Source organism: Dipodomys merriami, unplaced genomic scaffold (genome assembly GCF_024711535.1).
Source record: "Dipodomys merriami isolate MVZ:Mamm:240054 unplaced genomic scaffold, mDipMer1.0.p SCAF_24, whole genome shotgun sequence".
Classification (NCBI taxonomy): Eukaryota; Metazoa; Chordata; class Mammalia; order Rodentia; family Heteromyidae; genus Dipodomys; species Dipodomys merriami.
This window is the reverse complement of record NW_027203826.1, coordinates 7,590,924-7,612,685: the sequence shown is the minus strand read 5'-3', so window position 1 is coordinate 7,612,685 and position 21,762 is coordinate 7,590,924. Positions and strand designations below refer to the sequence as shown.

The following is a 21,762-nucleotide window of genomic DNA, read 5'->3' as shown; positions in this document are numbered from 1 at the left end:
ATCTTTTTCTGTACCTTTGGCTCAGAGTTCTTAAGGATCTTGAGAAAGAAAACTTCAATCTCTAGTTATATGGGAAAGTAAGGATAATCTTCATAGGTTTAATGTATTTTTTTCTTACAGGTTCAACTTCTAGATACAAAGAGACAGCTAGACACAGAGATAAGCCTTCATCTTAACACAAAAGAGCTATTGAAAAATGCTCAAAAAGAAATTGCAACATCTAAACAGCAGATAAGTAGTATGGAAGCCCAACTTGCTTCTCAGTCTGCACAAAGAACTGGTAAAGGTAAATAGACTTGTATGTATAATTTTAACTAAATAAAATGTATGTAATTTTAGGTTTATAGCTTGTCATAAGTCAGTACCCTTTCTCTTAATTAATAGAAAGTGGTTAAGCTCACTTTTATTCTGTATAATAAAACTCAGTTCAGAGCAGAAACTAATAAATTTGGAAAACTGGAAGATTCAAAATAATTCTACATAGCAAATGACCCCAAAGTACATTTTCTGTTTTCAGTATACTAGAAATGTGTGTGTGTGTTTTGTTACACATGAAACCCAGAGCCTTACACATACTAGGCAAGCTTATTACAGTATTACAGTGATTTATAACCTCACCCTGAAATCATTTGTTGATGTTTCAAAATGGTTTATTTTGCATAAAGATAACAGTTGAATTTATGATTCATCCTCTTTTGTCACGAGCTTATTCATTAAAACTATTATGGTGCAGTTAAAGAACTTAATTGATTTCATTGGGCTCCTTTAAAGCAGTATTCTACTCTTTGCTTATTAATAGCCTCATATTTCATTAGCATTTGCTGTCCTTTGTACACATAACTACCCACTAATATTTTCTTACTGCTATCAGATGACAAAAAAAATATTTTCAGCTTTCAGTTTTCCTTTTCCATGCATTTTAGATAAATCCAAGATAAGGCTAACTGCAGGCTTATCGTTATTTTTTTTTTTTTTTAAAGAATGAGAGTTATTGAACCCTGGCATGCACAGATATGTTAGATGTGCACAGTAACACTGGGATGTACCCCTCTCTTCATTAAATATTTTAGTGTTTTATGATACATTTTCAAGTAGTAAATTAGGAAATAACAGCAGGTCTCTGATATTTGCATTTTTATCAAGGAAGTGCTAAATGAAAAATAATAACTTTTTTATATTCAACATGGATCAAAATACACCTGAATAGTTAAGTACTTGCATATTCAAACTAACTCTAATTGCATATTAGTCATCTCTAGTACTATTGTAGTACTATTGATTTTATAGAGGAATTATGCCTTTAGGTCAGCCGAGTGACAAAGAAGATATGGATGATCTACTGAGTCAACTAAGGCAGGCTGAAGAACAGGTAAATGACTTAAAGGAGAGACTCAAAACAAGTACCAGTAATGTGGAACAGTATCGAGCAATGGTTACTAACTTAGAAGAATCACTGAACAAAGAAAAACAGGTATGTATGAATCTGAAAATTCAGATCACTATATTAACTTTAAAAAAAAATTTTTCAACACTGTTACTAGTTAAACTGACATTATTGCCTATATAATTTGCAAAAGTTCTTAAGTCTCAATTAAAAACCACAAAATTTATAAAGCAAAGGAGAGAGTAATTATTTTAGGAAAATAGCAAATCAGATGTTGATAAAGACATATAGGGAGAGTTGGCAGTTAAGCACAGCTTTGAAGGAAGGAATTGTTTAGAAAATCAGAGATAAAAGAAAAATATTACATGTTTGAAGATAGAAAGGATTTGTGTGCTGACAGCGTAGCTGGATTATTGAATGTGTAAAGTGAAATATTGAGAGAAAAAGTTAGTAGAGAAACAGATATAGAAGACTTTGAATATTATGTTGCGAAGTATTCTGTAGGCTTATTTGGAATTAATATTTTCTAACTTCATTATTTTATCTTTGCAAAAATAATTGTGTGGCTTGGAAGAGAGAAACTTGATTATCAGTACCCTAGGACAGTGCTTATCAGTGTGTGAGAAAAATACCTTTCAGTGATACATTAGATATGTGGTAAATATATGGACAGTGGGAAAGAAGAAAAATTAGAAAGTTTGTTAAAAAATAACAGTGCAAGTTGAGAGGTAAATTGTGTTTGCAAATTTCTGTTATGTATTTGTTTTAGTCTCTATTTTATGGATTCTCTTGGTATTAGGCCAACTTTACTTTAAAAAAATACATTTCAAATTTAGATTTAGAGGAAGTAATGACAAAAATGTGTATGTCATTTTTTATTACCATTTGTAATATAAAGGTAACAGAGGAAGTACGTAAGAACATTGAAGTACGCTTAAAAGAATCAGCTGAATTTCAGACACAGTTGGAGAAGAAGTTAATGGAAGTAGAAAAGGATAAACAAGAACTTCAAGATGACAAGAGAAAAGCTATAGAGAGCATGGAACAACAGGTAAATTGGTTCTTGGCCATAATAATCTTCATAGCTTTGTGTTACACAGAAAAAATGAATCTTTTTAACTGTAGTTATCATTTAGTTCATCAAAGGAGAAATTGAACATAGAGCTAGTTTTGTTTCATATGTTCTATTCATCTAAATGTGTCCTTTTGAAATTTGAGATCACTTTACAAAATTAGATAGAACTACAATTTAAAATCTTTTGTAAACAGTAAGAAGTGAATATGTAATTACTAAACTTGATGTAGATTATTTCACCTTTTAACTTAATTTGGCAACAGTCCTTGGGGGCTAATTGGATCAAAATATTTTTCTTCCATATTTTCAAGTTTTAGTTAATTCTGATTTTAATCTTGGTATTTGTTGTTGCTGTTGTTTTTTAGTTATCTGAGTTGAAGAAAACACTTTCTAGTGTTCAAAGTGAAGTACAGGAAGCTCTTCAGAGAGCAAGTGAGGCTCTAAGTAATGAACAACAAGCTCGACGTGACTGCCAGGAACAAGTAAGTGTTGTTCTCATAATCCATTTTTGAGAAACAAGTATTGAGCCTAGAGAATGATTCTTGATAGATGATAGACTTTATAAAAGTGCTAGCATATTGTTAATTCTTGTCCAACTTGGATTAGGTTGAGAAAAACAGTAAATAGTGCATTCTCCATTAGCCAAATGGTCTTGACAAATAGGAAGAAAGAAAAACAGGAACTTGGTGTCATCTGTGAGCTTTCATTATGCAGTCCTTCACTTTATCTAATGGTATACACAATATACTTAAGGTAGATTCCATTGAAAAAAATGCTTGTAAAAAAATACACTTTAATATATTGGTCAGCTTGCACAGAGTTCTGTACAAATTATTTTATAAAACTTGAAAAGCTAAAACCTGAATGTTATGGTATATACCACTATATAACAAAGCTTTTTACAGTGTTCTCATGAACAAAGAATTATAAAACCTAATTTAGGAAAATGTGAGTCATTAAAATGTTAGAATTAGAGAATAAATTATGGATATAGTTAATATTCTCATGTTTAATTCAGTTGCTATGTTAATAGTTTTTCATTTAGTTATCATTTAATTGTATGTAATGTAAATATATTACTTTGAAAATGAGAAAAGTCTCGAAAGTAAATTAGCAGGGAGTTGGGAGGAACCAGTAGCGCACACCTGTAATCCTAACTACTCAGGAAACTGAGATCTGAGGACCACAGTTCATACCCAGTCTGCATAGAAAAGTCACTGAGAGACATCTCCAATTAACGACCAAAAAGCTGTAAGTGGAAATGGGGCTTACATGGAGCCTTGAGCAGAAAAAGCTCAGAAATAACAACCAGGCCCTGAGTCAAACCCCAGGAGTGGCCAGACAAGTTAAATAAACCAAAATGACTATAAAACAACAAAGCATTGTAAATAACAATCAAGTAATGTACATGTTGAACCCTAGCCTGTCGTGCTCCACAGTCTTATTTTTTGAGTACCAGTACTCAAAAGTTCCTTACCTAGGGATGTTCAGCTCAAAGATACATGCAAATTCTACAAGTTGCAGAACATTACTGTTTACGTCTTTCCGATTATTAATCTTGTATTTACACTTTACTTGTTATCTGCAAGTTTGTAAGTATATTTTACATAACTTATATTTAATTTTTCACAACATTTGTTCCAAATGGCTACATTTTAACAGTTTTTAAAAATAATTTTAGTAAGCAGATTCATCATTTTGGTATGTTTAGTTTATCTTCATTTTTCTTAACTATACTGTCTTAAGCTACTACCTACTAGCTTCATGAATTTATTCATCTTTTGTGTTAATGGGGTACTAATTTTTTGCAGGCTAAAATAGCTGTAGAAGCACAAAACAAGTATGAGAGAGAATTGATGCTACATGCTGCTGATGTTGAAGCTCTGCAAGCTGCCAAGGAACAAGTTTCAAAAATGGCATCAATCCGTCAGCATTTGGAAGAAACAACTCAGAAAGCAGAATCACAATTAGTGGAGTGTAAAGCCTCTTGGGAAGAAAGAGAGAGAATGTTGAAGGTATTACTCTAAGTAACAGTAGAATGTTCTGCAGATTTGAAAAATAGCTGCTACCACAGACTCTTGGTTTTACAGGATGAAGTTTCCAAATGTGTGTCTCGCTGTGAAGATTTAGAGAAACAAAATAGACTACTTCATGACCAGATTGAAAAATTAAGTGACAAGGTAGTTGCCTCCATGAAGGAAGGTGTACAAGGTTCATTAAATGTGTCACTCAGTGAAGAAGGAAAATCTCAAGAACAAATTTTAGAAATTCTCAGGTAAGTAAAATGCATTCTTAATATTTTATGACTATGATATAATACTATGAAACATACAGATGCAAAAGAAAGCTGTAAATAATTTTAATATAAAGCTCAGCGTTTATTGGCCAATACCACTACTAATTGATTAGTGTTTACTTTTGACATTTAAATACACTAGATAAGTGATGATAAAGTTGAGTATGATAGAACTTATGCTAGTTCTCTTGAGAAATTAAATGACAGATACAGTGGTGCATGCACTTGGGTTCCATGAAATACATGCTGAGGAGGCAGGATTGGAGTCTAGCAAATTTACTGACCAAACTGGTCTTGAACTATTAACACAGCTTCTTTAGTAGCTAAGATTGCAGGCTTAATTAAGCCACTGGTGTTGTGCTTATTGACACATTGTTTATAAAGCCATTATCTTTATGAAATGAAAAGTTTACATCCTATTACTGGCGGAAACATTCAAAAATTGCTTATCAAAGTGAATGATGGGGAGGATAATCTTAAAAACTATCAAACTTTTTAAACATTGTATGTTAGCTTTTTATACTTCAGATAAAACCTTAACATATGTGTGTTCCTGTAGATTTATACGACGAGAAAAAGAAATTGCTGAAACTCGTTTTGAGGTGGCTCAGGTTGAGAGTCTGCGTTATCGACAAAGGGTAGAACTTTTAGAAAGAGAGCTGCAGGAATTGCAGGATAGCCTAAATGCTGAAAGGGAGAAGGTCCAGGTATGTACATAAACTAACAGAAAGCAGTTAAATCAAAAGCAGCTTACTTATATTCCTACTATTTAACATAGTAGAAACTTTAATTTGAAATAAGTATTCTTCCTAAACTTGAAAATTTATTAAGCATTTGTTAATACAGTAAACTAGTTGTGTGAAAGCCCTATACCCACACTTCCTTTTCTTAAAGTTCTAGCTGTATGTGTCCCCTTAGGCATTGTGTATCTTCCCTGCTTTTGTCGATAATATTTGGAAGATAAGAATCACATGAGCTTGTGCATGTGAAACATTTAGAACTTTGGCGAGTTATAATAGATTCCATCCATCTTATCACAGTTGTCTTTCTGTAAATAAATGATAAGTTGATACTGCTACCGATTGTTTTTCAGTAAAGGAGCAAAGACTAGTCAAAATTGGCAACCAATGAAAGGAAAAGTGCTATAGTGAAATGTATGGTTAGGCTGCTACAGTGAAATGTATGGTTATGCTACTAGATGCTGGTATATTCATTTATTTGAAATCTACAGGTAACTGCAAAAACAATGGCTCAGCAGGAAGAATTAATGAAGAAAACTGAAACAATGAATGTACTTATAGAGACCAATAAGATGCTCAGAGAAGAAAAGGAGAGGCTAGAACAGGATCTACAACAGATGCAAGCAAAGGTTTCTATCTTCATCAAGAGTATTAAGAATTATCTTGCTGGGACTAGGAAGATGGCTCAGTGGTAGAGCGCTTGCCTTGCATGAATGAGGCCCTGGGTTTGATTTCTCAGTACCACATAAGCAAAAAGAAAAAAGCCGGAAGTGGTGCTATGGCTCAAGTGGTAGAACTCTAGCCTTCAGCTGAAGAGCTGAGGGACAGCACCCTGGCCCAGAGTTCAGGCCCCCTGACCGGACCCCCCCCCCCAAAAAAAAAAGAATTATCTTGCTTTTTTTCTTATTTATAAATATATTTTATACTGGTTGTTAAAAAGAAGTGTTGGCACTTTTCAGGTGAGGAAGCTGGAATTAGATATTTTACCCTTACAAGAAGCAAATGCTGAACTGAGTGAGAAAAGTGGTATGTTGCAGGCAGAGAAGAAGTTATTAGAAGAGGATGTCAAGCGTTGGAAAGCACGTAACCAGGTAAATGAAGTCAAAGCCCTTCAAAAACATGGAAACACTTTGCTTTGAGATTATAGGGTAAAGTTTAGAGATAAGAAAATTACTTGAACCAGTGAAAATTACAATTTATCAATGGAAGTCAAATATGTGGCCTAAATATATGAGATATAAAAATTGTAACTCAGTTGTTTAAAAAAGTTTCAAGTATATATTGTACATTAAAAGTTATTTAGTTCTCATAACAAAGGCATATGCTTTCCCTTTAACTTTAAAATACTTTTAGATGGGCACCGGTGGCTCACCCCTGTAATCCTAGCTACTTAGGAGGCTGAGATCTGAAAACCAAGGTTCAAAGCCAGCCTGGGCAAGAAAGTATGTGAGATTCTTATCTCCAATAAAAACCACTAGAAATCGGAAGTGGTGCAGTGGCTCAAGCGGTAGAACACTTGAAGAGTGCAGGGACAGCACCCAAGCCCAGAGTTCAAGCCCCACGACCAACCAAAAAATAAAAACAAAATAAATACTTTTATACATGAAAACAGGAATTTATATATATAGTTTTACTAACTTCAAGAAAATTTGTTCATTAGAGACTTCAGGGATGGGTAGATGAAAATGTGTAGTATAGTATAATTAGGAGGTCCACACAGAAGGCTGAAACACTTAGATATGACTTGTGACAGTACCTAACTAGTCTGAGCCAGTTCTTCCTATTGTAAATGGGGATGTAAGACTATTGTTCATATGACAAAAATTAATAAGTATAAAGCAGCTTCCTTGGCAGTACTCTAGAATTGTGACCATATTATTTACTTAATAAATTAGGTTTTACAATTTTAAAGGCCTTTTAGTCTCAGTTTTATTATGCAAATGATCAGTTCAAGAAGGAAATATAATCTGCCCAAATCTAGATGCAGTTGAATTGTAAAGCATGTTCATTTCAGATAACCTAAAAAACTAAGTGTGCTCTTTTGCTATTGAAGCATCTAGTAAATCAACAGAAAGATCCAGATACAGAAGAGTATCGGAAGCTTCTTTCTGAAAAGGAAGTTCATACTAAGCGTATCCAACAGCTGACTGAAGAACTTGGGCGACTTAAAGCTGAAATTGCAAGGTAAATGGGGGAAAAAAGCCCTGAATCATTTACAATAAACAAGTCTTAAGTTCATTTTGACTTTTTTATGTGATTCTTCAAGTGCTTCCTGGTTGAGAAAATGCCTACTCCCTTACATGTGTCTTTTCTATCTTTTACTGAGGAATGTAGTAGGCACCATTATGCTTTCTTAAATGAATTTTTCTCTATACTGTCTAAATTTGAAGTTAAATCTATTTTTTTAGAAGTTAAATCTATTTTTTTAGAAAAAACATTTTTGCGACAGGTTTTTTAATTTTGCTGTTGGTTGTATTTATGAATCTATAAAGGAAGGATTTTTTTTTTAATGAAGTTAGAATGAAATAAATATACCTCCTTTAATGGCAAGATGTTAAGGCCGGGCGCTGGTTGCCTAAGCCTGTAATCCTAGCTACTCAGGAGGCTGAGATCTGAGATCACAGTTCAAAACCAGCCCGGGCAGGAAAGTCCCTAGAACTCTTATCTCCAATAAACCACTTAGAAAAACCAGAAGTGCACTGTAGCTCAAGTGGTAGAGCGCTTGCCTTAAGGAGCTGAAGAGCTGAGGGACAGCACCCAAGCCCATATTTTAAGAACCACAACTGACAAAAAAAAAAAAAAAAAAAAAAAGATGTTAAATATTAAAACTAATGTTCCTGTTTTGCCTTTAAATTTTAGTGTCATTTATTCACATGATATCCTAATCCTCCTATTTTTGCCACAATATAGGGTATTGAATTCAAGACCTTCTGCTTGCTGCATGGATTTTTGTTTTTTTGTTTTTTTAAGTTTTATTTTATTTTATTTGTGAACATACTGTACAGAGGGGTTACAATTGTATGGGCAGGATAAATGCGTACATTTCTTACCAAGCACTGTAGCCTCCTCCTTTGTTTACCCTTCACATCACTTCCCAGCCTCCCCCCTCCCCCCCCAATCCCCATCCTTCTCCTTCCCCCCTTCCCTCCCCCTCGCCCCCCCCCCCCCGCACCGACGTTGTAAAGCTCATTTTGGACATGACAACTTGTACTTCTCATTGTTGCAACAGGTCCACCTGTATCCTTAAACAACTGGTTTTTCCCCATCTCCACAAGTTATACTGACATCAAATATAGTGAAAGCAGGGGTTATACTGTGGGGGAGGGACATACAAAGCAACAAAGAGATAATCGTATAGATGCATTAGAAACACATGCATGAAAGAAAAAAACATTAAAATACATATCTAAGGGTTCATTTTCCTGACATCACATTATCTGACCTTATCTGCTTGACTCATACATATACTAGATATTGCAAATAAGGGAAACCATGGGACCTATGTTTCTTGGGGCCTGGCTTACTTCACTTAATATAATTTTTTCCAAGTTTTTCCATTTCCTAACAAATGGGACAATGTCATTGTTTCTGATGGAGGCATAGAATTCCATTGTGTATATATACCACATTTTCTTGATCCATTCATCTACTGAGGGGCATCTGGGTTGGTTCCATATCTTAGCTATGGTAAATAATGCTGCAACAAACATAGTTGTGCCTGGTAGCTTTAGTGTGGTCTTGTTTAGCTTTTTTCACATAAGGTCTTATACTAACTTCACCTGAATTTGTCATGAGTCTTGATCCTCCTACCTTACCTTAGCTTCCTGAGAGGCTGAGATTTAGGCATATACCACTATACCTAGCAGTAGTCCCCTTTTTATTTTTATTTTTCTAATTTTTTTTAGTAGTCCCCTTTTATGTAATGCTTATAGCTTTAAATTTGTTCAATAAGAGAGATGTTGCTTCTCAAAGCTAAATAAAGTAAGATTCAACAGGCTTGACTTCCTAAGGTTTATCAGAATAGATTGTTAAACCCTACTGTTAATTCAAATCATCTGATTGAGGTGAGTTATGATACACTATCTAGCTATATAGCCCACCGGTGAAATTTAGCTTATTTTTGTATAGCATAAACATTAAGACTGCTTTTTTTGCCTTTCCAAAACTAGTTATGCCCATAAGGCCACATGGCCTGCTAAGTCTAACATATTTACTATATTTTATATCAAAAGACTAACCACACCTAATAGAATAAAGAGTATAATTTCTGTTTTCCATCAGATCTGAATTAAAATCTGGGTATCATCATGAGTACTTCATAAAACTGTGTATGTTACATAAAACACTTGTAGCTCAGTTTTTGTCCACTGAATAATGTAAGCTTGTGTAATAAAATGTTTGTAGAGGGCTGTAAATTCATAAGGTAAATAATGTGTGGGAATGGGATTTTTAATTCAAAAGGTATTATTAAATAACAGGATAAACTTCCATATTAAATTGTTTTAAAATTTGGTCTCAAATATTTAGTCTTTTTAAGATACCTTTCCTGTGTTTTTTGAAGATCAAATGCATCTTTGACTAACAACCAGAACTTAATACAGAGTCTTAAGGAAGATTTAAATAAAGTAAAAACTGAAAAGGAAGCCATTCAGAAGGACTTAGATTCCAAAATAATTGAAATCCAGGAAAAGGCCAAAACTATCACTCAAGTCAAGAAAATTGGACGCAGATACAAGACCCAGTATGAAGAACTCAAAGCACAACAGGATAAGGTAGTTGATGAACTCTTCTTTTAAAAATGCACATACATGGGCTGGGAAGGTGGCTCAGTGATAGAGCACTTACCTTGTATGCCTGAGGCCCTGGGTTCAATTCCTCAGCACCACATAAGCCAAAAGAAAAAACCCGGGGGCTGGGAAGGTGCCTCAGTGGTAGAGCGCTTGCCTTGCATGCCTGAGGCCCTGGGTTCGATTCCTCAGCACCACATAAGCAAAAAGAAAAATGCCAGAAGTGGCGCTGTGGCTCAAGTGGTAGAGCACTAGCCTGAGCTGAAGAGCTGAGGGACAGTGCCCAGGCCCAGAGTTCAAGCCTCGTGACTGCCAAAATAAATAAATTGGTAAATTTAAAAAAAAAAATTTTTTTTAAATAAAAAAAATGCATATAGAGATACATATATAAGGGTGAATATTTCTGAAATCTCTTTATAATTTTGAATATTGTTGGTTTTTATGTCCTAAGCTCAAACTTTAGCCTATAGTAATCTGCAGTTTTATAATATTAACTTTCACATGACTAGAAAATGTATTATAAACTCACAAGTTTGTTTTAGTAAATTCTTGGCAATTTAGTTGCTATTTTAATTCTTTGCAAATTTTATACATCCAGATTTCATATATCAAAAAACTATAGTTTTTATGATTAACCAGGCTTTGTATAATCCTTAGCAATTTCTCTGTATGTTTGCTATTTGTGACAGTGCCAGGGTTTGAACTGGCATCCCTGCATGCTTATTCAGCTTTCTTGTTAATGGCTGGCACTCTGCCACTTACGCCATGACTCCAGACCAAATTTTTTTATTTCTTAATTTTTTTAGTGGTACTTGGGTGTGAACTGACCATCTTGCATCCATTCATTTTAGTTGTTCCCAGCTGTTCTCTACTATATGAGCAATGTACCTTTAACTCAGCTTTTTTCTTTTTTTGGTCGGTTGTGGGGCTTGAACTCTGAGCTCTTCAGCTCAAGGCTAGTGCTCTACCACTTGAACCACAGTGCCACTTCCTAGCTGAGCTTTTTACTGGTTACTTTGAAAATGTAGTCTTGGACTTTTCTCTCCAAGCTGACTTCCAGTGTCAGCTACTCAGTAATTCTAAGTAGCTAGAATATAGGTTTAAGCCACCTGTGCCAAGCCAGCTTTAGTATGCCACCACTTTTAGTATGCTTTGCTTTGCCCAGAAATGTTGACCAACGAAAACCATATATTCTTATGTAATCTTTTATACTTGATTTCATTATTGATAAAAATTATTATAGCAATTCTGCAATACATCATCATTTGGCTTGCAGTCTAATATTCACTTGTATGTAAAAACAGTAAGTATATTACTGTAATTTACTCTAAGGTCATGGAGTCTTCGACTCAGTCGTCTGGAGACCATCAAGACCAGCATATCTCAGTTCAGGAAATGCAAGAGCTCAAAGATAATCTCAGCCAAGCTGAATCAAAGACAAAATCTCTTGAGAATCAATTAGAGAATCTGCAAAAGGTAGGAGTGAAAACAATAAAAAGTGTATTCCCTAATTCTTATTTTCCTTTATACCCCCAAGAAATTTGAGTTCTCACTGAAACACACAGACATACACATAAGTATGTGGATGTTTGTATATATACAGGTGTATATTTGTACATATCTTTTTACTTTGAATGGATCCATGTATATAATGAATAGCTAAATTTCAAGTGTCACTTCCACTTAATTGATTTGATCGCCATTTTTAAATCCTTACTTACAGTTAATGGAAAGAAATCAAAGTAACAAGTAATACATTGTAAATCTATAGCAAGAGTGAGAAAACTTTTTCGACCGGGGTCATTTGTCTGTGTATAGTATCATTTGGGCCACACAGAATTATTAGTAGAGGCAGCTGACAAGAAACATGATATCATAGGCCTTATGTAGTCTCTGGGCTGTATGTTTACCACTCTTGACCTATAGTTTGTACTGACTTAAATGATGTATCCTATTTTTCCTTTCAAAGACATTGTCTGAAAAAGAGACAGAAGGAAGAAATCTACAGGAACAAACTGTGCAACTTCAATCTGAACTTTCACGACTCCGTCAGGACCTTCAAGATAGAACCACACAGGAGGAACAACTCCGACATCAGATAACTGAAAAGGAAGAAAAAACTAGAAAGGCTATTGTAGCAGCAAAATCAAAAATTGCACATTTAGCTAGTAAGTTTCTGTATGAGTTAATATTTGAACTAGGTACTGAAAATTGATTGTGTGATTTAGGCTTAAAATTAAAAGAAGAAAGAAAAGTAAACAAGTGACCTTGTGTATGTGTTCTGTTAGGCTTATATATTAGACACATCATAGAGCAATTTTGTTCAAACAGTGAATATGTCTGATAAATTTATGATGTCTTTATGCTGGCAGATAATCAAACAATACATGGTACTACAAATTTTCTACTTAATCTCTACCCTCTCCAGCTTTATGACAGATCTCGTAAGTCTGAACCATGCTGCTTAGACAACCTTCTATAAACTAGACAGTGTTATATCTTACCAGTCCAAAGATTATTTTTGTGTTCCACTTGGGGGTTGTGGAGTCCTGAACCTTCCAGCAGAGTATTAAGCAATATCCTTGAAACACCTAATATTGCTGGGTTCCATGACCTGAGTCATTCAGCTTTGCTTAACTTTTTGTGCTATCTAGAAGTTCAAGATTTTTATGCTGAAATACATTTTACATTAGAGTAATAAGCTAAACATGGATAATCTTAGAACTTTGCTCACTGAGGTGTATAGTATATCAGCATGCTAAAGTATAGCTTCGGAATGAAGTATATAAACATTTCTGATGTTTGACAATAATAGTATCACATGGTTACTTTTTAGGTATAAAAGACCAGCTAACCAAAGAAAATGAGGAGCTTAAGCAAAGAAATGGAGCATTAGATCAGCAGAAAGATGAACTTGATGTTCGTATGACGGCTCTTAAGTCCCAATATGAAGGTCGAATCAGTCGATTGGAGAGAGAACTCAGGGAGCATCAAGAGAGACACTTAGAGCAGAGAGATGAGCCTCAAGAACCTACTAGTAAGGTGATTAGCTAATTCTGCTTGAATGACAGATTCTTTTCAATTAAAGTGTCTGGCAATTTAGGAGCCAGCATCAAAATAAATTTTGACTACAATTCCAGAATACAGAAAATTGACAAGAGTAAAATATTTGGTTCTGTTTAATGAGATCTTGAGTGGAATAAGAACAAAACTCACTAACTTTCTCTTTATAGGTCCCAGAACAGCAGCGACAGATTACATTGAAAACTACTCAAGCTTCTGGTGAAAGAGGAATGTGAGTTTTGATTGTTTCATAATCCACTTTTCTTAACTAAAGTTTAGGGAAGATCTAGTGATCTTGGGGGGGGGGGGAGTAAATCAGTATTTTTTGAATATATACTAAAGAGCTATATCTGCAAAATTGTCTCTTCATTTTTTAGTCAATGACTAGTTTCAAAGACACACTACTACTGACTTTGTAATATTATAAAATATAAGTATAGAAGTCTGAGTCTAACATAGATTCAGCCATTCTACACTAGGATGTATTTCCATCCACATTGCCTACTTTCAGACATTATCTGCAGTTTTTACTCAAATTGAAAACATTTTTAATAAGAGTTTTGAAATGGTAAATGAAAAGTATCACTCTACACTGTCTTTTAAAAAAAATAATAATAATCTCCCAAGTATATACAAAACAGTGATAGAAAAAATAAGGTCTGAACCATATTTAGTCCATAACTGCTGAACACACACTTTAGGAAATTATGTACCTATTTTTTATATAGTATGTAAATCTTATAAGAAATATTTATAATAAGTTCTATGAATACCTTATTCCTTTATTTTCCCCTCTGCAAGAGCCAGCACATCAGATCCACCAACAGCCAATATCAAGCCAACTCCTGTTGTTTCTACTCCAAGTAAAGTGACAGCTGCAGCTATGGCTGGGAATAAGTCAACACCCAGGGCCAGTATCCGACCAATGGTCACACCTGCAACAGTCACCAATCCAACAACTACCCCAACAGCAACGGTGATGCCCACAACACAAGTAGAATCACAAGAAGGTTAGTAAAGGATCATAAATCTACTTGGCCTGGCCATTTACTCAGATTTATTTTGAGAAGATGACAGAATCGTGTAGGATAAAGCATTTAAAGCCAGTTATCATAGTGAAAGTTAATATTTTGGAATGTATACCTTTCAAGATACTTACACTTATTTCCTTTCACTTTTGCCATATTAAGGAACAAACTCAGCCTCCTGTGTGCTAGTCAAGCCTTTATACCACTGAGCTATGTTCCCAGCCTCTCCCTTTTTAAATATTACAAGACAGTCCTGCTAATTCACCTGAGTTCCAACTCCAGCTTTCTGCCTTAGCATCCTGAATAGCTAAGAGTATAAGCATCTACTACAATACTTGATCACAATGTTTAACAATTCAACATATTTCCTCCTCTCTTCTACTTTCTTTTTAAGCTAAAGAAAAGGGAAAATACATCTCTATAAATACATGGTATGCTTTTATACAACTAAAATATTCACTTCTGATGGCTAAAGAATATGATAGGAAAAAAATAGTGATTAATTTAACACATTTTTATTGAAATTATCTGAACTCATTTTCTTCTCTTTAAACTTATAAACTTTATAGCTTACAGATTTTTTTTTTCCAGGTTTGGGCCTTGAACTCAGGGACTGGACGCTGTCCTTGAACTTCTTTTTTCTCAAGGCTACTGCTCTACCACTTGAGCCACAAAGCCACTTCGGGTTTTTTCTGTGTATGTGGCACTGAGGAATTGAGCCCAGGGCTTCATGCATGCTAGGCGAGCACTCTACCACTAAACCACATTCCTAGCCCAGTTTATAGAATTTTATAAATACCTCTTTTACTTTCCTAGATTGCCTTCCTCAGGTTCATGAGTCTATTTTTATTAGTCTTTTTTCACAATCCCAAAACATGTCTAGTAAGTTAGCAAGATATGTATTTCTGTAAGAAATTTTGTTAGAATTAGAAAACATTACAAGTGCTTTGAAGTATATAATATAAATGCCATGAAAATACAAAATATTTTAGCTATATTTTCTTAATTGCACATTGAATGTTTTGTTTTATATTTTTGTGGGGTCTTGGTTTTTTTGTTCTGGGGTTTTTGTTAGTTCATTTTTTTTTATTTGCATATTGCTAGGGATGAAACCCAGCACCTTGCATATGCATATATCTCACTCCAAACGTATGTGTTAAAGTATTAAAACAAAATGATACTTAATGAAAAATACCCAATTTGACTTTGAGCTCCTAAATTTCTTTCAATTTGTTTGGTTTTAATTTAAATGGAACAATAGATGGAAAAATCGTTTTTTTAATCTTATTGTAAAGTAATGTACAGAAGGGTTAAAGTTATATGAGATAATGAGTACATTTTTTTAACAATGTTACCTCCTCCCTCATTTTCTCCCACTTACACTCCAACTCCCCTCTCCCACATGTTATAAAATTCATTTCCAATATAATGTCCAGTGAGTATCACCATTGCATTGGTTCATCCTTTGTCCCACTCTTTGTGATTTCCCTTCCCATCCCCAAATCAGATAAACTTATATACAAGTCAGTGGGTTTGGAAATCAAAAACAGTGTCAACAGGAAATAAACCAAATGAAAAAAATGAAAAAGGAAATAACTGTAAATAGTACACTAATAAAATCTGATGTATCCATTTCTGAAGAGTTCATTTTGTTAAGCATCATTTTATATGGTCATATGCACATAGGTATTGAGCCATTGTGATCCTCTGCTAAGAATATCCTAGACACAGTCTAGTTATTACAGATGAGGGAAATGATGCAGCCTGTGTTTCTTTGGGTCTGGCTTACTTCACTTAATATAATTTTTTTCCAAGTCTTTACATTTCCTTACGAATGGGGCAAAGTCATTTTTTCTAACGGAAGCATAGAATTCCATTTTGAATATAGACCACATTTTCTTGATCCATTCATCTATTGAGGACATCTGGATTACTACCATATCTTAGCTTTGGTAAATAATACTGCGGAAGTTTTAGTGTGGACTTGTTTGTGGTCATCTGGGTAAATGTCCAGGAGTGGGATTGCTGATTCATAGAGGGGCTCTATGTTGAGTCTTCTGAGGGAATGCTATACTGCCTTCCAGAATGGTTGAAGAATCTAGATACTTATTTATTTTGCCAACAAATTACTGCATGCTATTTTATCATCACATAAGTAACACAAAAGTACATAATACCTCTTCACTTAGCCAGTGTTCCTGAGTAGTATTTACATAGAAACAAAAATGTGAATATGCCATAGAATAGACAAAGGTAAGTCCAGCTCTGGTAAGACTGGATTGCCTGCTTACATTAAATGCTATTGTTATTGTTTTTTAGCTATGCAGTCAGAGGGGCCTGTGGACCATGTTCCAGTTTTTGGAAGTACAAGTGGATCTGTTCGTTCAACTAGTCCTAATGTCCAGCCTTCCATTTCTCAGCCCATTTTAACTGTTCAGCAACAAACACAGGCAACAGCTTTTGTGCAACCTACTCAACAGAGTCATGCTCAGATTGAGCCTGTAAACCAAGAACTATCCCCAAATGTAGTTGAGGTTGTTCAGAGTTCACCTGTTGAGCGGCCTTCTACTTCCACAGCAGTATTTGGCACTGGTAAGTTTTAATTTTTGAATTAAGTTAGAGCAGACCCATGGATCTTAATTTCTTAGACTCAGCACATATCCTGAGTGTTCTTGTAAATACTTGTTTTTACCTGATAGGATAAGGAACGACCATATTCCTAACATCTCATGTTTACAATTGGCCCATTGTTTTTATTATTAAGTAAAAGAAACAAACCCAAACCTTATATGTAACTTAATGTAGATAGATCTTGGGCAGTGTTTCACTTAAGGAGTTCTGGATTATTAAAAAAAAAGTCTTATATAAACTTTATAAATAGTTGAGTATCATTACAATCAGTAAATCAGATATAGCTAAAAAGTTGGCTGACTTTATTAGCAAGTTAGATTAGCATTAGTAAGTTGAAGCTTAAGTTGCCATTTGTTTATTCATACATTAGCCAGAACCAGTTATGTTGATAGGCATTGATACAAGACCTGAATGTTTATATTCTTGTTCATGCAGTGTAAATACTGTATGCGGATTTATTCTTATCGTGTAATTTGAGACTTAAATTACATAATTTCAAAGTTTCAGCTACCCCAAGTTCCTCTGTGCCCAAGCGTACCCGTGAAGAGGAAGAAGATAGTACCATAGAAGCATCAGACCAGGTCTCTGATGACACAGTAGAAATGCCTCTTTCAAAGAAATTGAAAACAGTTGCACCTGTAGGAACTGAGGTGGGTATGAAATTCTTTTATTTACTTTTACCCTTATCAGTAAAGTTAAAATATAGATGAAAGAATTAACCTTTTGTGGTCATAATGTATAATATGAAAAACTCGCATTGAAATAGTTTTTTTTAACTAATTGGCCTGCTACTGTTACTGTTGCCAAAGGTATTCTATATTCTTTGACTAAATCTATTACCATTCAGTTAAAAAGAAAAAAACACAAAAAATGTAAATTGAGTTTCATTTCAAAGGCTTTTTTTTTTAATTTCAAGAATAAAGAAATTTATATTCTTGTTGACATTTTGCACTCTTAATCTACTTTTTATTTAAGGTTAAGATAAATTAGGAGTGCACAACAATCCTCGACAGAGATAAAAAAGATCTCAGTTCGAGGCCAGCCTTGGGTTGGGGAGAGAGGCAGGTGTTAATGGGACCCTGTTTCAAAGAATAAGACAGATGTCATGACTCGCACCTATAATTCCAGCTATACAAGAAGAATAGATAGAATTAACATCTGAGGCCAACCCAGGCAAAATCATAAAAAATAATTCAAACTGAGGGGCTGGGGACATGTCTCAAGTGGTAGAGTACTTGACTAATAAGCACGAAATCCTAATTTCAAACCTGAGTACCACACAAAAAAAAAAAGAAAGAAAATGATTAGCCAAAATTTTTTCTTTTTGTTAGGACTATTCTAGTAAGTTCAATTTTATATCAAATTTTGTTTCCCTTGGTTAATTTACCACTCATAAGTCAAATATCTTGAAAAAGTGGTTATATTTTATAAGTAAAAAACATTTCTAACATAGCTTCACAAAATTGCAGATTTTGAGGGTTTATTAAGAATTGGGCCAGGTGCCGATGGCTCATGCCTGTAATTCTACTCAGGAGGCTGAGATCTGAGGATAGTGGTTCAAAGCCAGCCCAGGCAGGAAAGTCCGTGAGACTCTTATCTCCAATAAACCACTCAGAAACCGGAAGTGGAACAGTGGCTCAAGTGGTAGAGTGCTAGCCTTGAGCTGAAGAGCTGAGGGACAGCATTCAGGCCCAGAGTTCAAGCCCCATGACCAACAAAAAAAAAAATTTAAGAATTAGCAGAACAGGTGACTACTATTAAAATGATTGGTAAATTGTATATCATTATTCAGGAAGAAGTTATGGCAGAAGAAAGTACTGATGGAGAGGTAGAGACTCAAGTATACAACCAGGATTCTCAAGATTCCATTGGAGAAGTAAGTAAAAACAAAGTAATCTATTGTTGTGACAAATTGAAACAATTAAACTTTTAAAAATGTCTTTATATTCAATAAAATATTACTGGAATTAACCAGTACTCTTTCTGCTTTTCTTTCTGTGTATGTACTATGCTCCAAATTCATATTAAAGAATGTTTTCATATATAGCCAAGATCCTTCAAATTGATGAGTTATGAATAAACAGCCACTATTTTAAAACTATTTCAAAGAACAGGAATGCTAGCGGAGTCTTACTGGACCATAATGCCACATTTCATGGTCTTTCTTTGTTTCCCATTCAGCATTAACATAATTCATAAGATACACTCTATTTGTACACTTACATTTTGATTCTCATTGAGGCTTCTGCAGAACAATTTGACAAAGGGAAAGAGAATGTAAAGCATGGGGCTCCCTTCTTAGCTTCCCAACTTAAAAGCTGTATGACTAACTGTAAGCTTGTTATTAACTCTTTAATTGCTTTACTGTTAGAGCTCTATAACACTTAAAGACATTATAGAGTTCCTAAAACAGTGTCTGCCTCTTAACCTTACAGTATTACTATTCTCATTCTTTTGCCCCTGATGAGAATGCAAAAGATAACTAACTTTATAATGTCCAAGTGTTCTAAGAAGTATACTGGGTAACTGAATAAACATAATAGCTATATAGGTGAAAAAACTAATACCCAGATAAGTAATGGAGCTAGGTTAACACAGCATTGGAGCTGGGATTTGAACCCAGCCAGTGTAGTTCCGAGGTGTCCTCTTCAGCTTGAAAAAGTACTTTCTTTCTGGATAACATTCATGATCTTTTCGTTGTGGTTTTAAGTATGTAAATTGCTCAGAAGCAGTCATAGATTACAAGCAGATTTTAGCTTTTGAGATGCATTAGTTTTCCAAAAACACCTAACTAAACCCTTGGCTGTGCAGGTCTAAAAAGGACATTACTTTATCTTTCTGAGAAGAATGTCCAAAGGATAGAAAAATTATTTGAAATAAGACATGGGTTTCTGTTTAATTGCCAGATTTGGTTAAGTTATGCCCAAATTTTCTCAAGGAAGTTTTTTCTTGAGATTATGTATGACTCAAAAGTATCATTTAACTTTCCGTTGTATGTTGCTTTTTCCTTTAGCTGAACAAATCACTTTAGGAAAGTTTTTTTATTATGCCTTGACTTATTTTGATTCCCATTATGGCTTAGTTCAAAAGACTTGCTGGCTTATATGGAAGAAAAAAAAAATGTAATTGCATGTTTAAGCCAAAATCCATCCTTAATAGCAAAGTTAAACAGCATATTTTGGTAACAGAATTGTGGAAATAACTGAGCAAATAGTTATTTTAATGTTTGCTGGAAGTTGTGTGTCTCATACAAAAAACTTAGGACACTGAGGCCCTGGTTCAATTCCTCAGCACCACATAAGAAAAAAGCTGGAAGTGGCACTGTGGCTCAAGTGGTAGAGCACTAGCCTTGAGCTAAGAGCTGAGGGACAGCGCCCATGCCCAGGGTTCAGGCCCCACGATGCCCCCTACCAAAAAAAAAAAAAGAAAAAACTTAGGACAGTGTTTCAGAATTTAGAGTTCTTTGGATCTGAAAATATTTGGAGAGACACTTACCTATTGAGCATCCTTTGGGGTCATTATGTCACTTTTCATTATGCTTCATTATCTGTAGAGTGTTCCTAGTCTATATCAGAAATTGAATTAGTACTTTATGTGCTACACAATGTGCTTATATTTATATTCCTTTATTACTGACGTGAATCCTACCTAACAATAGGTACAATTACTGTCCTGCCCATTTTTCATATGAAATTCTGAGAAGTATTTCATTCTTTAAAACTTACAACCTTATTGCTAGGCACAGTGGCATGCCTGTAATCCCAACATCTCAGAGGCAGAGATAAGAAGAGCACAGTCCAAGTTCAAACAAGACAAAATGCTGCCCTGTCTGAGAAAAACTAACAAAGAAAGAGCTAGCTAAAGCCAGCTGCTTAAGTGATAAAGCAAATACCCAGCAAGTATGATACTCAGAATTCAAACCTCAGTACTGACAGGGAAAAAAAAAATCTTTTTCCATATTGATAAAGGGGTACAATGTTCTATCAACATCTATCAGTTGTGTTTAATTCTTTGGGCATATTCATTAAGTGTGTTCAAATTAATTTCATTGCTTTCCTCATTTATGAAGTGGCTGCTAAAAAGACTAGGATTTCATTTGTAGCTTACATTTCTCATCACCTATCCACAAGGCAATACAGTAGTTATGAATACATACATATTTGTATAAACCTTTTCTTATCAGAGCATTTCCCAATAAGATTTATAGTATGTTCTACTAGAAGATAGTAAAGAAAGTCAAATGTTTATGATATATTTCACATTGATTCTGCTTTTGAACTATAATTTCAAAAATAAAATAATGCTAATCCATAAATATTTTTTAAGCTTTACTTTGAAAGTGATAGCTCACTAATAGTTTTAAGTATATTTGATATTTTAAATCTAATGTTTAAAGGGAGTCACCCAGGGAGATTATACACCTATGGAAGACAGTGAAGAAACATCTCAATCTCTACAAATAGATCTTGGACCACTTCAGTCAGATCAGCAGACGACAACTACTTCATCTCAGGATGGACAAGGCAAAGGAGATGATGTCATTGTAATTGACAGTGATGATGAAGATGATGATGAAGATGAAAATGATGGTGAACATGAGGTGAACTTGGCTTTGAAATGATCTGGTATTTTTAAACTTGTTTTGCATTGTTGGAGATCAAACCCAGGGCCTTGGGCATGTACTTGTCATATTGTACAGCTCAAGCTGGCTTCCTGAATGCTGGGATTACAAGAATGTATACAACCTGGCTAAGTAGC

The 21,762-nt window shown here is 34.5% G+C and overlaps 1 protein-coding gene across 2 annotated transcripts in view; it reads left to right on the top strand.

Annotated features, from left to right (window-relative positions):
* Window positions 1-21,762, top strand: part of Tpr (translocated promoter region, nuclear basket protein) — a 57,078-nt gene that overhangs the window by 20,543 nt on the left and 14,773 nt on the right. For both annotated transcript variants that reach the window (XM_070034240.1, XM_070034239.1), the window contains exons 22-41: window positions 121-286; window positions 1,305-1,471; window positions 2,283-2,435; window positions 2,825-2,941; window positions 4,271-4,474; window positions 4,550-4,734; window positions 5,315-5,462; window positions 5,987-6,124; window positions 6,455-6,586; window positions 7,549-7,679; window positions 10,057-10,267; window positions 11,615-11,758; window positions 12,252-12,450; window positions 13,119-13,324; window positions 13,516-13,577; window positions 14,147-14,355; window positions 16,693-16,965; window positions 17,506-17,654; window positions 18,797-18,880; window positions 21,401-21,604. In XM_070034240.1, coding sequence (XP_069890341.1) covers window positions 121-286; window positions 1,305-1,471; window positions 2,283-2,435; window positions 2,825-2,941; window positions 4,271-4,474; window positions 4,550-4,734; window positions 5,315-5,462; window positions 5,987-6,124; window positions 6,455-6,586; window positions 7,549-7,679; window positions 10,057-10,267; window positions 11,615-11,758; window positions 12,252-12,450; window positions 13,119-13,324; window positions 13,516-13,577; window positions 14,147-14,355; window positions 16,693-16,965; window positions 17,506-17,654; window positions 18,797-18,880; window positions 21,401-21,604 — 3,282 coding nt within the window. The remainder of the gene's footprint in view (window positions 1-120; window positions 287-1,304; window positions 1,472-2,282; window positions 2,436-2,824; window positions 2,942-4,270; window positions 4,475-4,549; window positions 4,735-5,314; window positions 5,463-5,986; window positions 6,125-6,454; window positions 6,587-7,548; window positions 7,680-10,056; window positions 10,268-11,614; window positions 11,759-12,251; window positions 12,451-13,118; window positions 13,325-13,515; window positions 13,578-14,146; window positions 14,356-16,692; window positions 16,966-17,505; window positions 17,655-18,796; window positions 18,881-21,400; window positions 21,605-21,762) is intronic.